General features: G+C 41.6%; 1 protein-coding gene across 3 annotated transcripts in view; it reads right to left on the bottom strand.

Moving 5' to 3' along the window:
• The window catches only part of LOC110526270 (phosphorylase b kinase regulatory subunit beta), an 81076-nt gene that overhangs the window by 47022 nt on the left and 13375 nt on the right, over positions 1 to 20679 (bottom strand). For all 3 annotated transcript variants that reach the window (XM_036980624.1, XM_036980623.1, XM_036980622.1), the window contains 5 exons: positions 16143 to 16242; positions 14443 to 14550; positions 14227 to 14307; positions 6082 to 6197; positions 4182 to 4245 (listed from right to left, as the gene is read on the bottom strand). In XM_036980624.1, the coding sequence (XP_036836519.1) occupies positions 4182 to 4245; positions 6082 to 6197; positions 14227 to 14307; positions 14443 to 14550; positions 16143 to 16242 (469 nt within the window). The remainder of the gene's footprint in view (positions 1 to 4181; positions 4246 to 6081; positions 6198 to 14226; positions 14308 to 14442; positions 14551 to 16142; positions 16243 to 20679) is intronic.

Raw genomic sequence — 20679 nt, 5'->3', positions numbered from 1 at the left:
CTCAATTAGTATTTGGTAGCATTGCCTTGAAATTGTTTAACTTGGGTCAAACGTTTTGGGTAGCCTTCCACACCCTTCCCACAATAAGTTGGGTGAATTTTGTCCCATTCTTCCTGACAGAGCTGGTGTAACTGAGTCAGGTTTGTAGGCCTCCATGCTCACACACGCTTTTCAGTTCTGCCAACAAATTTTATATAGGATTGAGGTCAGAGCTTTGTGATGGCCATTCCAATACCTTGACTTTGTTGTCCTTAAGCCATCTTGCCACAACTTTGGAAGTATGCTTGGGGTCATTGTCCATTTGCAAGACCCATTTGCGACCAAGCTTTCACTTCCTGACTGATGTCTTCAGATGTTGCTTCAATATATCCACATAATTTCTCTTCCTCATGATGTCATCTATTTTGTGAAGTGCACCAGTCCCTCCTGCAGGAAAGCACCCCAACAACATGATGCTGCCACCCCCGTCCTTCACGGTTGGGATGGTATTCTTCGGCTTGCAAGCCTCCCCCTTTTCCCTCCAAACATAACAATGGTCATTATGGCCAAACAGTTCTATTTTTGTTTCATCAGACCAGAGGACCTTTCTCCAAAAAGTATTATCTTTGTCCCCATGTGCAGTTGCAAACCGTAGTCTGGCTTTTTTTTATGGCGGTTTTGGAGCAGTGGCTTCTTCCTTGCTGAGCGGCATTTCAAGTTAAGTCAATATAGGACTCGTTTTACTGTGGATATAGATACTTTTGTACCTGTTTCCTACAGCATCTTCACAAGATCCTTTGCTGTTGTTCTGGGATTGATTTGCACTTTTCACACAAAGGTACGTTCATCTCTAGAAGACAGAACGCGTCTCCTTCCTGAGCGGTATGACGGCTTCGTGGTCCCATGGTGTTTGTACTTGTGTACTATTGTTTGTACAGATGAACGTGGTACCTTCAGGCATTTGTAAATTGCTCCCAAGGATGAACCAGACTTGTGGAGGTCTGACTGAGTTCTTGGCTGATTTATTTTGATTATCCCATAATGTCAAGCAAAGGGGCACTGAGTTTAAAGGTAGGCCTTGAAATACAGCCACAGGTACACCTCCAATTGACTCAAATTATGTCAATTAGCCTTTCAGAAGCTTCTAAAGCCATGACATCATTTTCTGGAATTTTCCAAGCTGTTTAAAAGGCACAGTGAACTTAGTGTATGTCAACTTCTAACCCACTGGAATTGTGATACAGTGAATTATAAGTGAAAACATCTGTCTGTAAACAATTGTTGGAAAAATTACTTGTGTCATGCACAAAGTAGATGTTCTACCGACTTGCCAAAACTATAGTTTGTTAACAAGAAATTTGTGGAGTGGTTGAAAAATGAGTTTTAATGACTCCAACATAAGTGTATGTGAACTTCCGACTTCAACTGTAAGTACTCAACCCCCTGAGTCAATACATGTTGGAATCTCCTTTGGTAGCGATTACAGAGGGAGTCTTTCTGAGTAAATCTCTAAGAGCTTTCCACACCTCGATTGGGCAACATTTTCCCATTATACTTTTCAAAGATTCTTCAAGCTCTTTGAAATTGGTTATTGATCATAAACAACCATTTTCAGGTATTTTCAAGCAGATTTAAGTCAAAACTGTAACTCGGCCACTCAGAAACATTCACTGTCTTAATGGTAAGGTACTCCAGTGTAGATTTGGCCCAGTGTTTTAGGTTATTGTCCTGCTGAAAGGTGAATTCATCTCCCAGTGTCTGGTGGAAAGCAGACTGAACCAGGTTTTCCTTTAGGATTTTGCCTGTGCTAAGCTTTTTTATTTGCCTGTTTCTTTCTTTTTTATCCGGGGAAAAAAACTATCCTGAACGATTACAAGCATACCTGTAACATAGTAATGTGTTGTATTGGATTTGCCCCAAACATAACACTTTGTATTCAGGACAAATGGTTAATTGCTTTACAACATTTTTGCAGTATTACTTTAGCACCTTGTTGCAAACAGGATACGTGTTTTGGAATATTTTTTTTATTCTGTACTGGCGTCCTTATTTTCACTCTGTCAATTAGGTTAGAATTGTGGACTAACTACAATATTGTTGATCCATCTTCAGTTCTCTCCTATCACAGCCATTACACTGTAATTGTTTAAAAGTCACCATTGGCATGGTGAAATCCTTGAGCGGTTTCTTCCTCTCTGGCAACTGAGTTAGGGAGGACACCTTTATCTTTGTAGTGACTGGTGTTGGGGATTAATCAGAATAGCTGGGTAACATAGATAAGATGTTTTATTTTCATTATATGCTTGTGAGTTACTTCTCATTTAGAATGTATCTTGTTGTACTATAGTGGTGGCCATTTGCAGTTATCCTTTCTCTGTCCTGGGGTCAGTTACTTGAGCCGCAGAGAGGGGAGAGGTCAAGCTTGTCTTCATATGTAAACATATCTTTTAAACCATGTGATCTTGTTGTACTATAGTGGTGGCCATTTGCAGTTACCCTTTCTCTGTCCTGGGGTCAGTTACTTGGGCCGCAGAGAGGGGAGAGGTCAAGCTTGTCTTCATATGTAAACATATCTTTTAAACCATGTGAAGGGATGATTGAGGGGGAACCAATTATCTCTTGGCTCCACAATGTCTGTGTGCCAGTCACTGTGTCTCTGTGATCTTGTCCAGGAGGGGTGTATTTGATATATGCCTGTTGATGAGGTTTTGTTTTATGGTCCTGAGTGGTACCAAGAGCGAGATAAGAACATAGTTTAGGAGACAAAGCTGAACGATAATTTATAGCCAATGCTGTCTGGCTATGTGTGTCTTTGCTATAAAGGATCTCAGTTGCAATGTGTAAGCACTCTCAGAGAATTAATTTATAGACACTGAATTGATCTGAGAGTCACAGGGTTGTGATGGAGCTCAAAATAATTAAAGATGGACTTTATGATAACTCTGACTTGTGTGGTGGTTTGGTTTCATGATTTGGTAAATACAGGAAATTTTCACTAAACTGGGTATGTCGACACACCATCCAAAGTGTAATTAATAATGCAACCATACTCAAAGGGATATTTAATGTCTGCTTTCTCAATAAGTGCCCTTTGTAAAGCCTCCCTGGTCATTGTGGTTGAATCTGTGTTTGAAATTCACGGCTCAACTCAGGGACCTTACAGATAATGTGATATGTGTGGGGTACAGAGATGAGGTACAGGTAATCATTCAAAAATCATGTTACACACAATTATTACATTTTTCAACTTACATTTTTAGTCTTGAACCCATGTAAGCATGCCATAACAAAGGGGTTAAATACTTATATACACCAGACATTTCAGCTTTTAATTTTTAAATAATTTGCACAAAAATGTAAAAACATCATTCCACTTTGACATTATGGGGTATTGTGTGTAGGCCAGAGACACACCAAATATAAATTTAATCACTTTTCAAATCAGGTTGCAACACAGCAAACATTTTGAAAAAAGTCAAGGGGTGTGAATACTTTCTGAAGGCACTGTATATCACTATGGGTAAGGTTTTCTCCCTTCCTGGTAGGTTTACACGGGACACGATGAAGTTGATGTGCTTTATTTGATTGAAATGCTTTGTGCTGTGTGAACGAACGAACAAAACGGAACAGAAAGAAATCCTTTTCTAAATAAACAAGAATGCTAAGTTTCTCAGTTTTCCAATCCATTAGCCCATATAACGGATGTTCACATTCCTGTCTTTACTTCCTCTAGACTCCAAAACAAATTAATCCTACAAATGGCTGATCCAGAAGGAGCAAGGAAATCAAGGAAATGGGAACACCAGTAATCCATCAAAGCCATTAGTGCATCTAGCTAGTCAGCACTGAGTACAACACAAGCCCACTCAATAAAACCCCCGAGTGAATGGTTCCCTTTCCACACGCAGAACATTTCCATCACCGTCTTCAGGCGATTTCAATATTTCTCTGAGAACTGTTGTGCTATGATCATCTATAAGATCTTGAAGATGGATGGTGATGTAATGGGACTCCCGATTTGAAGTATAAATCAGTTACACACCATCTATAATGCAATCTTAACGCATCAGACGCTGTTACACCAGAGGTGAATACCCAGTTCGGTCATTCAAATCCTAAACTCTTATCTTCAGAGTAAGCGAGGACAATGTCTGGGACTCTAGACAGAACGTGGATGAAGTTGGAGAATGAATCAAAAATACCTGATTCCCAAACAGGTTGAATCCATTGATAGCCTCGAGAGCAGCTTTGGCCAGCCCCACAGAACTGCAAAAGAAAGAACATGTTTTAGAAACCCAATATAAACCTGAAAGCACTGTCTATGGTATTTATAATTGAAATACCATAGGCTACACATTTTCTGTTCTGTTCCATAGCTCCAGGTCACATGCACGCAAACATGCATATGTTACTTTATAAAACGGGGTTTGGGTACACTTTTTATGAACCCCTTATGTATAAGGCACATGACACCCAACACTAACATCCCTTGACCTGTAATGAGCCTTACATTTATACTGTAAACAAGTATACATTTGAATGCTTTTATAACGTAGTTACAAACAGGTGACTCATATATATAATTGTTGCTGGGAGGGGGGCTGAAATCATTGTGCAGTTGAAGTTGCAGAGAAAATAGCAGTCAATTTCTCTGTCATTTTGTTTTCCTTTCCCTCTTAACAGTGCTCTATAAAATGAAGAAGAAGACGTGGCAAGGATAGTTGCACGATATGCAGACATATAAAAAAGGTGTTCAATCCCACAAACAGAGCCCAAATTGATACAAAAATGTAGAAAATAAGAGAACATAGTTGAAACCAGCTCTCCGAAAGACAACTTCAGCTCCCTCTCTGACAAAATCATCAGCAATGATCACAATCGAGCAACATGAGGCATTTTGAAAAATCTATAGATTTTTTTGGGCTGAACCTGCCTGGACATATGCATAAGAGATGTCAACAGTTCTGAGTGAGTGTGGCGCCTTAGTCGAAAGTAAAAAAAAAAAAAAGAATGTGCACACCGTGCTGAAGTTTCAGGGAGCAGGGTGGCATTGGCTGATAATATTAACAAGTTACAGACTATAAAGCACAACACAGTATATTGTAATACTATTTTCACAAACGGGAGAAACATACATTCAGTAACATAACATTCTATGTTGTAATTAATCCAGATTGATATTGACAGCTTCTGTCGACACATCCCAATGAGTCAGTCAGGATTAACTATAGAGTGGACTTAAATTGGAAATATAATGCAGCTGAACAAAGCAAAATATTACTACAGAATTACTATAATTTGGTTGCGCTATCTTCTACTTGGTAAGAGACTGCCACGGGGTAATCCAAGTGCTCGATAGGACTAAAGCGTAGACATTTTTGCACAAACTCAATACCGTCTAGGCTTGATGACATTAACATTGTTTTATAATGACTTCCATTTTCCTTTCAGCTGAGCTTGAATGTCATGATTTAAAACTCTAGATGAAGGCATTTATCACAGCTTTCTGTGACACACACAGGCACTACGTCTCCATCGGCAATCTGGTACACCGAGTTAATGGAACAGTTTTTTTCCCCCATTGTAAATGCGCCTGAAACTCGGTGAATGACTCCGCATTGAGATAATGAACTCAGAAAGTTACTGCATGTAAAGTTGTGATTCTGCCCCCGCAATTGTTTTGCCTATTAATGTGTATTATGGAAACTGAACTAGAAAGCAGTCATTCTGAATTTGACTAACGAACTAGGTTGCCAATTGATTGTCTGTATAGAATGCAACGTCTATAGTTTATCTATAGAAAATGGTGGTAAGTTGCAACCAATTTTCATGCATTCTTTAGGAGAAAACAATGTTTTCCAGAGATAAGGGACAGAGGAAACAGAATCATTATTGAGGTCTTAAGAGAGGGAGAGGCAGATCTACTGCTCGAATGATAGGCCATCGACATGCACGGTCTCCCCTTAGCCTTGACTACCCTAAAAACTCTGATGGAAATATACTCTCTTTGTTTTTGTGGAGAGGTGAACACATTATGTGTGTGGAGACTGTGTATTCATATCTTTATAAATCAATGTATTCACTAGAGGAGGAAAAACAGACCTGGAGTGCAATTCAGTGCTTCCATTGTTGTACTTGCTCCCTCTCTCCCACATGCCAAAGTCAGGCACTCTGTATGCCCTCTCTACACAGAATACCAGATTCTGGATGAACGATACCTGCAGGGGTAGAAAACACATGTCACATGAATCTCTAGCGAAATCTTTCAATCTCAACATAGACCGCTTTCTCCCTAGAATTACAGTGCATTTGGAAAGTATTCAAGGCTCTGGAGTTTTTCCATTTTGTTACGTAACAGCCTTATTCGAAAATGGATTCAATTGTTTTTTTCCTCATCAATACCCCATAATGACAAAGCAAATAAAAATTTTATTTTTTGCAAAAGTATTAAAAAAAATAAAAAACAGAAATATCACATTTACATAAGTATTCAGACCCTTTACTCAGTACTTTGTTGAAACACCTTTGGCAGAGATTACAGCCTCAAGTCTTCTTGGGGATTACGCTACAAGCTTGGTACACCTTGTATTTGGGAAGTTTCTCATTCTTCTCTGCAGACCCTCTCAAGCTCTGTCAGGTTGGATGGGGAGCGTTGCTGCACAGGTATTTTCAGGTCTCTCCAGAAATGTTTGATTGGGTTCAAGTCCGGCTCTGGCTGGGCCAATCAAGGACATTCAGAGACTTGTCCCGAAGCCACTACTGCATTGTCTTGGCTGTGTGCTTAGGGTCGTTGTCTTGTTGGAAGGTGAACCTTCGACCCAGTCTGAGGTCTTGAGCACTCTGGAGAAGGTTTTCATGAAGGATCTCTCTGTACTTTGCTCCATTCATCTTTCTCTCGATACTGACTAGTCTCCCAGTCCCTGACGCTGAAAAACATCCCCACAGCATGATGCTTCCACCACCATGCGTCTCCATAGGTATGGTGCCAGGTTTCCTCCAGACGTGGCGCTTGACATTCAGGTCAAATAGTTCAATCTTGGTTTCATCCGACCAGAGACTCTTGTTCCTCATGGTCTGAGAGTCTTTAGGTGTCTTTTGGCAAACTCCAAGCGGGCTGTCACGTGCCTTTTACTGAAGAGTGGCTTCTGTCTGGCCACTCTACCATAAACGCCCGATTGGTGGTACTGCAGAGATGGTTTTTTTTCACCTTTATTTAACAGGTAGGCTAGTTGAGAACAAATTCTCATTTGCAACTGCGACCTGGCCAAGATAAAGCATAGCAATTCGACACATGCAACAACACAGAGTTACACATGGAATAAACAAAACATAGTCAATAATACAGTAGAACAAAATAAAACAAAAAGTATATTTCCATGAGTGCAAATGAGGTAAGATAAGGGAGTTAAGGCAATACATAGGTCATGGTAGCGAAGTAATTACAATATAGCAATTAAAACACTGCAGAAGATGAATGTGAAGGTAGAGATACTGGGGTGCAAAGGAGCAAGATAAATAAATAAATACAGTATGGGGATAAGGTAGGTAGATAGCCCATCTGTAAACAGCCCATCTATGTACAGGTGCAGTGATCTGTGAGCTGCTCTGACAGCTGGTGCTTAAAGCTAGTGCTTAAAGATAGTGAGGGAGATATGAGTCTCCAGCTTCAGAGATTTTGCAGTTTGTTCCAGTCATTGGCAGCAGAGAACTGGATGGAAAGACGACCAAAGGAGGAATTAACTTTGGGGGTGACCAGTGAGATATACCTGCTGGAGCGCGTGCTACGAGTGGGTGCTGCTATGGTGACCAGTGAGCTGAGATAAGGTGGGGCTTTACCTAGCAGAGACTTGTAGATAACCTGTAGCCAGTGGGTTTGGCGACGAGTATGAAGCGAGGGCCAACCAACAAGAGCGTACAGGTCGCAATGGTGGGTAGTGTATAGGGCTTTGGTGACAAAACAGATGGAACTGTGATAGACTGCATCCAGTTCGTTGAGTAGAGTGTTGGAGGCTACTTTATAGATGGCATCACCGAAGTCGAGGATCGATAGGATGATCAGTTTTACGAGGGCATGTTTGGCAGCATGAGTGAAGGATGCTTTGTTGAGATATAGGAAGCCAATTCTAGATTTAATTTTGGATGTGAGATGCTTAATGTGAGTCTGTCACAGTCTAACCAGACACCTAGGTATTTGTAGTTGTCCACATATTCTAAGTCAGAGCCGTCCAGAGTAGTGATGCTGGACGGGCGAGCAGGTGCGGGCAGTGATCGGTTGAATAGCATGCATTTAGTTTAACTTGCGTTTAAGAGCAATTGGAGGCCACGGAAGGAGAGTTGTATGGCATTGAAGCTCGTCTGGAGGTTAGTTAACACAGTGTCCAAAAAGGGGTCAGAAGTATACAGAATGGTGTCGTCTGCGTAGAGGTGTATCAGAGAATCACCAGCAGCAAGAGCAACATTATTGAGGTATACAGAGAAGAGAGTCGGCCTGAGGATTGAATCCTGTGGCACCCCCAGAGACAGCCAGAGGTCCGGACAACAGGCCCTCCGATTTGACACAGTGAACTCTGTCTGAGAAGTAGTTGGTAAACCAGGCGAGGCAATCATTTGAGAAACCAAGGCTGTCGAGTCTGCCGATAAGAATGTGGTGATTGACAGAGTTGAAAGCCTTGGCAATGTCGATGAAAATGGCTGCAAAGTAATGTCTCTTATAGATGGCGGTTATGATGTCGTTTAGGACCTTGAGCGTGCCTGAGGTGCACCCATGACCAGCTCTGAAACCAGTATGCATAGCGGAGAAGGTACGGTGGGATTCTAAATGGTCGGAAATCTGTTTGTTAACTTGGCTTTCGAAGACCTTAGAAAGACAGGGTAGGATAGGTCTGTAGCAGTTTGGGTCTAGAGTGTCTCCCCCTTTGAAGAGGGGGATGACCGTGGCAGATTTCCAATATTTGGGAATCTCAGACGATATGAAAAAGAGGTTGAACAGGCTAGTAATAGGGGTTGCAACAATTTCGGCAGATAATTTTAGAAAGAGAGGGTCCATATTGTCTAGCCCGGCTGATTTGTAGGGGTCCAGATTTTGCAGCTCTTTCAGAACATCAGCTCTCTGGATTTGGGTAAAGGAAAAATGGTGGGGGCTTTGGCGAGTTGCTGTGGAGAGTGCCATGCAGTTGACCGGGGTAGGGTTAGCCAGGTGGGTGGAAAGCATGGCCAGCCGTAGAGAAATGCTTATCGAAATTCTCAATTATAGTGGATTTATCAGTGGTGTCAGTGTTTCCTAGCCTCAGAGCAGTGGGCAGCTGGGAGGAGGTGCTCTTATTCTCCATGGACTTTACAGTGTCCCAGAACTTTTTTCAGTTAGTACTAGAGAATGCAGATTTCTGTTTGAAAAAGCTAGCCTTAGCTTTCCTAACTGCCTGTGTATATTTGTTCCTGACTTCCCTGAAAAGTTGCATATCACGGGGGCTGTTCGATGCAAACCAGAACGCCACAGGATGTTTTTGTGCTGGTCAAGGGCAGACAGGTCTGGAGTGAACCAAGGACAATATTTAGTTCTACATTTTTTGAATGGGGCATGCTTATTTAAGATGGTGAGGAAGGCACTTTTAAAGAATAGCCAGGCATCATCTACTGACGGGATGAGGTCAATGTCATTCCAGGATACCCTGGCCAGGTCGATTAGAACGGCCTGCTCGCAGAAGTGTTTTAGTCAGCATTTGACAGTGATGAGGGGTGGTCGTTTGGTCGCAGACCCATTACGGATGCAAGCAATGAGGCAGTGATCACTGAGATCTTGATTGAAAACAGCAGAGGTGTATTTGGAGGGCGAGTTAGTTAGGATGACATCTATGAGGGTGCCCGTGTTAACGGATTTGGAGTTGTACCTGTGAGGTTAATTGATAGTTTGTGTGAGATTGAGAGCATCAAGCTTGGAATCCTCTGGCAGATTATGTCGGTATTCCAGTCGTAGAGGATCGGTGGGGTTCCGTGCCCCGTACCGGCAGTGGAAGGAGTCCGGATATTGTAGCCCAGGAGTGAGCCGGGAGATGGGTCTAGCATGTGCTAGCTTCAGGCTAGTTGGTGCTAGCTCCGGGACGGAAACATTAGCCAGGAGTAGTCAACCCGGGTTGCGGTTAGCTAGCTGTGATGACCCAGATGAAAAGGTTCTGAGTTTGTGGTAGGAATTCGGGGATATGGAGAGAAAAATAGGTCTGGTATGCTCTGGTTTGAAACGCGTTGTACGAACTGGCGAGAGCTTTTCGAGCTAAAGGTTAGCTGATGACTGCTAGCAGTGTTTAGCTGACTGATAGCTGTTAGCTAGCTAGCTTCAGTTGAGGTATTCCATTTCAGAGGGAAATAGAAATAGTTTAGGGGAAAAAAACAGATCCACACTACATTGGGTGAGGCGGGTTGCAGGAGAGTATTTTGAAGTTGAGGATTAGGACAAATATGAACGCTAAGAAAAATATATATATACACATGGGACGGGACAAGACAAAGACGTCTGACTGCTACACCATCTTGGATATACAGTGGGGCAAAAAAGTATTTAGTCAGCCACCAATTGTGCAAGTTCTCCCACTTAAAAAGATGAGGCCTGTAATTTTAATCATAGGTACACTTCAACTATGACAGACAAAAATGAGAAAAAAAATATCCAGAAAATCACATTGTAGGATTTTGAATGAATTTATTTGCAAATTATGGTGGAAAATATGTATTTGGTCACCTACAAACAAGCAAGATTTCTGGCTCTCACAGACCTGTAACTTCTTCTTTAAGAGGCTCCTCTGTCCTCCACTCGTTACCTGTATTAATGGCACCTGTTTGAACTTGTTATCAGTATAAAAGACGCCTGTCCACAACCTCAAACAGTCACACTCCTAACTCCACTATGGCCAAGACCAAAGAGCTGTCAAAGGACACCAGAAACAAAATTGTAGACCTGCACCAGGCTGGGAAGACTGAATCTGCGATAGGTAAGCAGCTTGGTTTGAAGAAATCAACTGTGGGAGCAATTATTAGGAAATGGAAGACATACAAGACCCCTGATAATCTCCCTCGATCTGGGGCTCCACGCAAGATCTCACCCCGTGGGGTCAAAATGATCACAATAACGGTGAGCAAAAATCCCAGAACCACGCAAGGGGACCTAGTGAATGACCTGCAGAGAGCTGGGACCAAAGTAACAAAGCCTACCATCAGTAACACACTACGCCGCCAGGGACTCAAATCCTGCACTGCCAGACGTGTCCCCCTACTTAAGCCAGTACATTTCCAGGCCCGTCTGAAGTTTGCTAGAGTGCATTTGGATGATCCAGAAGAAGATTGGGAGAATGTCATATGGTCAGATGAAACCAAAATATAACTTTTTGGTAAAAACTCAACTCGTCGTGTTTGGAGGACAAAGAATGATGAGTTACATCCAAAGAACACCATACCTACTGTGAAGCATAGGGGTGGAAACATCATGCTTTGGGGCTGTTTTTCTGCAAAGGGACCAGGACGACTGATCTGTGTAAAGGAAAGAATGAATGGGGCCATGTATCGTGAGATTTTGAGTGAAAACCTCCTTCCATCAGCAAGGGCATTGAAGATGAAACGTGGCTCAGTCTTTCACAATTGGTGGCTGACTAAATTATTTTTTGCCCCACTGTAATGTTTGTTCTCCCATCTCCACATAGGAACTCTGGAGCTCTGTCAGAGTGACCACCGGGTTCTTCGTCACATCCCTAACTAAGGCCCTTCTCCCTCGATTGGTCGGGCGGCCAACTCTAAGAAGAGTCTTAGTGGTTCCAAACTTCTTCCATTTAAGAATGATCGAGGCCAGGTTCTTGGGGACCTTCAATGCTGCAGAGATTTTTTGGTACCCTTCCCCAAACCTGCGCGTCGACACATTCCGCTCCGAGCTCTCTGGACAATTCCTTCCACCTCATGGCTTGATTTTTGCTCTGACATGCACTATCAACTGTGGCACCCTATATTGTTAGGTGTGTGCCTTTCCAAATCAAATCAATTGAATTTTCCACAGGTGGTCTCAATCAAGTTGCAGAAACATCTCAAGGGTGATCAATGGAAATAGGATGCACCTGAGCTCAATTTTGAGTCTCATATTTCTGTTGTTTATTTTTAATTAATTTACAAACATAAAAAAAAACAGTTTTCGCTTTGTCATTATGGGGTATTGTTGGTAGACTGATGAGAGAAAAAAATATTTCATAAATTTTTTGAATAATGATGTAACGTAACAAAATGTGGAAAAAGTCAAGGGGTCTGAAAACTTTCCGAATGCACTGTATACTGTACTGTGTCATCATATTGTCAAAAGAAGGGGTCACATAAATGTGAATACATTCTTCAGAAGTTAAATGGAATAAACTATTCTCCAGTAACTCCCATTTCATGCAAATATTCAGTAGAAAAAACACACAAACATTTTGCCATTGATGTCATTAACATTTGTGTGCTGCAAATTAAAAGACAAACATCACCCAGTCACATGGGTAGTCAAAATCATGTCCTTAATTTCATCTTGATCAAGGAATGACTCTCCTCTATGCAGCAGAATGAGACTACAGGAGAGAAGGACACTCAGAAAATATTTAAATGATGACGTCGAGGCCATGAAGAAATGTTTTTAAAGTACCAGGGGAGATGTGACTGACAACAGTTTTAATTTAAAGTGAGGGAAACAGAGAGGCCATAAAGCGTACAAAAATGGGAAGGCAAGGAGGGAAGACAGGGAACGAAATAGAGCCACTGAAATAGGAACATTGTGAGTTATTTTACTTGGGGATTGAGTAGAATGATTATTGTAAGGCTCTTTCTGGCTTCTTTTTTTTAATTTATTTTTTATTTTAACAATACAACAACATACACTTAGAAAAGACAACATACAGACACATACAAACATCAACGACATCACACCTGCTCAGGCCCACCTGTTCTCACCCCTATCTCCAGTGCCTTCCCTACTCTCCACCACATGTCCTCAAACTGTCCCATTTTGTTCCTCTCCGTCACCCATGCTCTTTCAATATTTAGATAATGAAGCACATGATTTTTCCATTTCTCTTAACAATGGAAGATCTTTCTGGTATCTTGATAGTATCTTAATGAATGTTACGGTCACAAATGGACGCATACACAAAACACACACACACAAACATACAAAGCATCTACCTGTATTAATACTGCAATGAAGATTCAATTGAATTGAAATTCCAGTCAGGAAAATATACTGAACGACTGCTAAGAACCAAAATCGGACAAATTAGATTATTTTGTTATCATTTAAATAAGGTGCAGAAATAACACACATTAAGAGTCCTATTTCCTGCTTATTTGTTCTGATGTAGATTAATAAAAGGATGCATGCTCGTTGATTTCATGTTCATGCTCTCTACTTGTATTATGCAGCTCAATAAGCACTGTTTAAACGTGCAAATTGGGTCTGCTTTGCAAATAGGGCTGGCCCCATTGAAGCTACACAGGCAATTGGTTTGCCTTTGGGAGAAAATAAACACAACTTTTATAATGTGAGGGTGTCCTTTGCTGCAAACAAAGTGCATGTTCACTGTAATTGCATCACGGCATACTGTTCAAGAACAACTCTATTTTTGAAGACAAGTCTGGATAAACAAAAGCTTTTTCTGAAGGCAATAATTTCACCCCTGTGCCCAAAAGTAAAGCTCCCAGTGAGCAGACAAGTGAATTAAGAGATGGAATTAATGAATTTCAAATCTCCCAAAGGGCTATAAAAAGCAGGAGAATTAACAGCACTACTGCTGCAGCCACTTTAAAGTACCACTATAACAAATTAGTTACTATTACTTTAGCTGTATGCTTCACCATGCCTCCACTCAATCACTTGCTCACTAATGAAAAAGGGTGCCGAATAAGTTAGTGTATGTTGAGAGGCAGGTGTAATGAATTTGCCATCTGTTATATAGTCATCAAATCATCACATTTAAATTGTTGCGTTTCTAAAGACGCATGCACCTTTAACAACTGCTGCCTCTACTATTACGATTGACTGCATCAGGGACTTTGGCACACATGAGCTTTCTTTGTTTGCTTTGTTTATAGTCTTGTCTATGTGTTTCTTTCGGCTCACTGCTGACACAGGGTTTCCCCTTGGGGATCAATAAAGTATTATCAACCTGTCTAATCACTATGAAGAAGCCATGTTGTGTAAGAGTCGTGCTGAGCGAGAGGTCATGTGACGAGGCCAGTAGGCCGTACCTCATCCGTGTTGTAGATGATCTGGAGGCCGGAGCAGATCATCTCCACCAAATAGAGCAGGAACAGGGACAAGGCATCAATCTGACAGAGGGAGACAGGGAGGTGGTATTTAAAAACGTAAAACCCGGAATCCGTTCGGACATCATTCGTTATCTACAGTATAGGGTTTTTGCCCTACGCAGCATCAACGCTGCCAATGTTTGTGAGAGGGTGTACCTGTAGGTGATGGTAGTCATTGTAGGACAGAATCTCATCTCCTGTGTCTACATTGAATATTGAGTGCAGGCACTTGGAGGGGCTGGGGTCCTGTTTGAATTGTTCCACCTGGAAATAGAGGGAATGTGAAGAAAGAGAGCGAAAGAAAGAGAAGAGAGAGAGAGAAAGGGCAAATAAAAGAGTAGTCAGTCCATAAAAGATGCATCTTACTCACTGGGCAATCTTTCCATTATTTATCCTATCCTCACAAAAGGCAAGTGAGGTGGCAACCAGGACTGGGATGGAGACATCACTAGGATATTACTAGGACACACACTAGAATTTTCCTCAAATGACTGGCTTTGAAGACATGAGCAAACCACTCATAAAGATTGGCACAGGTATGCATTAATGTATCTGTAAATATTTCAAACAGATATGCCATTTATTTTATCAAGGTGCATTAAGCAATTCATGTAAAAGACGTACACATATGACATTCCTCCTCAAACCATCCCAGGTCAGATTTGAGTGATTCACATCGAGTAACACAGTCTGGATGAGTTTGCTTCACACAGCACGTGAGCGGATAATTTTGTGCCAACATTTGGTACTGACCGAACCATTCACCCCCTTCCGGCACACTTACTTTTTTCACCTCTGTAGGCTAGTTGTCAGGTCAACAGGGGCATACCCCAGTCCCAGATTTACACTGTTCTGTTCTGCTGAGCTTGTCAACCCACTGGATAACTAATTGGTTGGGGAAATGGCTGAAACTGTAATGTAGTCCATAAGACGAACAAAGCAGTCAGCTGTTGCGTTCCAAAATACCCTAACATTTGTTATTGAAAGTGCATTTTCACAACGGTGCAGTTTATGAATCTTGTCAAATGTCACTGTGTGTCAGTGTGTGTGTGATCTTAGCATTAAATAAATGGTTCCGGAGTCAAATATGTCAGAACACATTCGAGAAGCATGCGTTGTGTGGCTAATCCGTTAAGACTGTGTTTAGTTTCCTTAGTACATTGTGGTAAACTTTGATGCCCTCTCTTTAATGTATTTTATGGCTCTGTAGTTCTTTTTATATGATAACATTTGCTTCCTGGTCCCTCTATATTTTGGGTTCATTAAAAATGGCATGTTCTCTGTGAATGCAAGAGACAGATGTTAATGAGCGCTGCACTGTGTAATTAACTGAAGAAACGGTGCATTATAATTAAGACACAGAAAAGCTTTCCCATAAATTAGGTCGTCAAGGTCATGAGTAAATGAAACAAAACAATTTCAAAGGCAACAGACCAGAACATTAGAAAAAAACACAGGGACTGAAGAAGTGTTCGATTGTACTAAAGCTGTAATTATGCGTTCATAGAGGCCTATAAACAATATAAATGCTGCTATTTTGACTGAGCGGTCTGCTCAAATACTTTACACAAAAAAGTGTTCTGCTGAGGCAAAAACCATTTGGAAACCTCTATGTTATTCCATCCACATAAAGATAAAACCAATCCAAGCGTGAGATAGTAAACCGCTGAAGCGCGAGAACAGAGAAGATCAGTAAAAGGACAGAGATCTTTAACTTTGCCCCCCATTATTGACAGTTTCTGTGTTTGTTAAAAATCGATATTCATTACTGGATAATGGCATTTGTTTAGATAACTAAGAATGAACTACAGTGTTTCCTGTGGTCCTATGGTCTGACGTTTCATTTGTGGACTCACCTTGTCAGACTGGCGCATGTAACAGTAGAGGATACCCCTCATGCACTTGATGGCTGAGTGCTCCAGCTCATGGGTGCGTCCCATGTCATCATCGATGCGTCTGCGCGTCAGGGTTGATCGTCGCCATAATGAGATAGAGAAAAACGGCCCAATGAGCAGAAGAGCACGTTAAATCAACCTAAACTATCCTACTTCACTGCACAAAATTACCAGAGTCTAGTTATACTGCCTGTGCCTACAATAATGGTACATATTAAATTCGACAACTTATTGTATTTGTACACAGTTATAGACAGGTTTTAAATCCTATTAGGACATTAACAACAGTTGTTATTCATTTGTCTTCCAAAAGCATAACACAAGCAAGGACATGCTGCATTCCAATTGATCACCCATCAAATACATATTTGAAAATCACCCAAATGCTTCCAGTATACTATTGACATAAACAATGGCCTCTACATAACATTCAGAAAGTATTCAGACCCCTTTCTCCACATTTTTATCCACATGTTACGTTACAGCCTTAATCTAAAATGGATGAAATAAAACATTTTCCTCATCAATCTACACACAATACCCCATAATTGGTCAATTCAATTGATTAGACAGGCACACACCCGTCTATATAAAAGGTCCCACAGTTGACAGTGTATGTCAGAGCAAAAACCAAGCCAGGAGGTCACAGGAATTGTCTGAAGAACTTCAAGAAAGGATTGTGTCGAGGCACAGATCTGGGGAAGGGTACCAAAACATTTCTGCAGCATTGAAAGGCCCCGAGAACACAGTGGCCTCCATCATTCTTAAATGTTAGAAGTTTGGAACCACCAAGACTGTTCATAGAGCTGGCCGCCCGGCCAAACTGACCGATCGGGGAGAAGGGCCTTGGTCAGGGATGTGACCAAGAACCCGATGGTCACTCTGACAGTGCTCCAGAGTTCCTCTGTGGAAATGGGAGAAACTTCCAGAAAAACAACCATATCTGCAGTACTCCACCAATCAGGCCTTTATGGTAGAGTGGCCAGACGGAAGCCACTCCTCAGTAAAAAGGCACATGACAGCCCACTTAGAGTTTGCCAAAAGGCACCCAAAGGACTGAGAAATAAGATTAGCTGGTCTGATTGAACTGGTGGTGGTGGCAGCATCATGCTGTGGGATGTTTTTCAGCTGCAGGGACTGGGAGACTAGTCAGGACCAAGGGTAAGATGAACGGAGCAAAGTACAGAGAGATCCTTGATGACAACCTGCTCCAGAGTGCTCAGGACCTCAGACTGGGGCGAAGTTTCACCTTCCAACAGGACAACGACCCTAAGCACAAGACAACGCAGGAATGGCTTCGGGACAAGTCTCTGAATGTCCTTGAGAAGCCCAGCCAAAGCTCGGATTGAACCCGATCTAACGTCTCTGGAGAGACCTGAAAATAGCTGTGCAGCGACGCTCCCCAACCAATCGGACAGAGCTTGAGAGGATCTGCAGAGAAGAATGGGAGAAACTCCTCAAATACAGATGTACCAAGCGTTATACCCAAGAAGACTCAAGGCTTTAATCAATGTCAAAGGTACAAAGTAAAAGGTCTGAATACTTTCAGTTCTTATTTTTACATTAATTTGCATTATGGGGTATTGTGTGTACTGTAGATTGATAAGGGAAAGAAACAGTTTAACCAATTTTAGAATAAGGCTGTAACGTAACAAACATTTCCTGGAAAAGGTGAAGGGGTCTGAATACTTTCCGAATGCACAGTATACTGTACTCTGTCATCATATTGTCAAAAGGGCTCACATAACTTCTGAAGAATGCTTTCACATTTAAATGGAATAAAGTATTCTCCAATAACTTCCATGTCATGCAAATATTCAGTAAGTTATTTATTCAACAAAACACATTCACTTTTTGTCATTGATGTCATTACCATTTGTGTGTAGGCCTAGTGTATGTTTTCATGAATGACATAAATTCACTTTAATTTCCTACATTTCCACCAGTGCAGTAGACTTACTGGGCACACAGACATGGGCATCTGCCCATCCATCCACTCCAATCTAGTGCACACACTCCAGTCCCCTCTCTAGTCACATGGAGGGTAAGTAATGGTTTGGGCCTGTGCTGTCAGATTGGAATCATCTTAATTAAATTCCTGTGACAATGCTAATGGGAAGAAACCATGACGGATGAGTAGGCCCCTCTGGTCTACTTGAACACTCTATTTTTACTCTCTTGTCCCCTGGGAGAAAAAACGCACACCAGTGCGGTTTTGAAAGAGCACTTTGTTACAAGGTCTAGTGGAGAAAGTCCCTGACTATTTTGAGTATCTCAGATCTCCACTTGAACTTGAGCCCTCAGTGTATGAAGTAAAGGACACATTACTACAAAAGAAAAAAAGTGACCTGCTTCATAATCAGAGATACAGAATGTACAGGATGTCTGAAGGTGAGAGGATTGTGCCTCGAGACGAGAGAAACATTTGGAGGAAATATGGTGCTGTTGATGTTTAAAACCCCCCCCAACCCCCCTTGCCCTCAGAACAGCCTCAATTTGTCCGGGCATGGACCCTTCAAGGTGTCGAAAGCGTTCCACAGGGACACTGGCCCAATGTTGACTCCAATGCTTAACACAACTGTGTTAAGTTGGTGTGATGTCCTTTTGGGGGTGAACCATTCTTGATACACACGGGAAACTGTTGAGCGTGAAAAACCCAGCAGCATTGCAGTTCTTGACATAAACCGGTACACCTGGCACCTACCCCAGTCAAAGGCACTTAAATCTTTTGTCTTGCCTATTCACCCTCTGAATGGCACACATACACAATTCATGTCTCAGTTGTCTCATGGCTTAAGAATTATTTAACATGTCTCCTTCAGTTCATCTACACCAGTGGTTCCCAAACTTTTTAATAGTCCCGTACCCCTTCAAACATTCAACGTCCAGCTGCGTACCCCCTCTAGCACCAGGGTCAGCGCACTCCCAAATGTTGTTTTTTGCCATCATTGTAAGCCTGCCACACACACACAGTAAACGATACATTTATTAAACATAAGAATGAGTGTGAGTTTGTCACAACCTGGCTTGTGGGAAGTTACAAAGAGCTCTTATCGGACAAGGGCACAAATAATAATATAATAATAATCAATAATTTTGCTCTTTATTTAACCATATTACAAATAAAACCCTATTTGTTAATCTAAAATTGTGATTAACTCAACACAGGTTAATGAGAAGGGTGTGCTTGAAAGGATACACATACTGTAACTCTGCAATGTTGGGTTGTATTGGAGAGAGTCTCAGTCTTAAATCATTTTCCACACGCAGTCTGTGCCTGTATTTATTTTTCATGCTAGTGAGAGCCGAGAATCCATTCTCACATAGGTACGTGGTTGCAAAGGTCATCAGTGTCTAAATAGCGCGATTTGCCAAGGCAGAATACTCTGAGCGCAGCCCAATCCAGAAATATGGTAGTGGCTTCTGATTAAATAAAATGTTTGTTAAAATAAAATGTTCACAGAACCGGTTGTTGCAATTTCGGTATATCGGTAAGTGGACTGGAGGCAGGGCATGAAAGGGATAATGAATCCAGCTTGAGATCATTTGAACACAAAAGACCAGTGTGTTATCCTTGTTAATGCATACAGAGAATAGCTCCGACTTCTTAACTTCTTATGGCTGCAGGGGCAGTATTGAGTAGCTTGGATGAATAAGGTCCCCAGAGGTGCCCAGAGTAAACGGCCTGTTCCTCAGTCCCAGTTGCTAATATATGCATATTATTAGTACATTTGGATAGAAAACACTCTGAAGTTACTAAAACAATTTGATGTCTGTGAGTATAACAGAACTCATATGTCAGGCAAAAACCTGAGAAAAAATCCAAACAGGAAGTGGGAAATCTGAGGTTTGTAGTTTTTGAACTCAGCCCTATCGAATACACAGTTGGATATGGTTCAAGTTGCACTTCCTAGGGCTTCTACTAGATGTCAACCGTCTTTAGAAACTTGAATGATGCTTCTACTGTGATGTGGGGCCGGCTGAGAGCTCTTTGAGTCAGTGCTCTGGCAGAGAGCCAGGTCCTGGTCACGCGCATTTCACATGAGAGCGACCTGCGTTCCATGGCTTTTCTACAGACAATGGAATTCTCCGGTTGGAACGTAATTGAAGATTTATGATAAAAACATCCTAAAGATTGATTCTATACTTAGTTTGAAATGTTTCTACGACCTGTAATATAACTTTTTGAACTTTTCGTCCGACGTTCGGCTGGATCTGCATGAGCGTTTGGATTTGTGCACTAAACGCCCAAACAAAAGTAGCTACTTGGACATAAATAATGGACATTATCGAATAAATCAAACATTTATTGTGGAACTAGGATTCCTGGGAGTGGATTCTGATGAAGACCATCAAAGGTAAGGGAATATTTAAATTGTTATTTCTGATTTCTGTTGACTCCAACATGGCAAATCATTTTTTTTTCTGAGTGCCGTTCACAAATTATTGCATGGTTTGCTTTTTCCGTAAAGCTTTTTTTGAAATCTGACACAGCGGT

Source organism: Oncorhynchus mykiss, chromosome 6 (genome assembly GCF_013265735.2).
Source record: "Oncorhynchus mykiss isolate Arlee chromosome 6, USDA_OmykA_1.1, whole genome shotgun sequence".
Lineage (NCBI taxonomy): Eukaryota > Metazoa > Chordata > Actinopteri > Salmoniformes > Salmonidae > Oncorhynchus > Oncorhynchus mykiss.
This window is presented reverse-complemented; position numbering and strand designations above follow the sequence as displayed.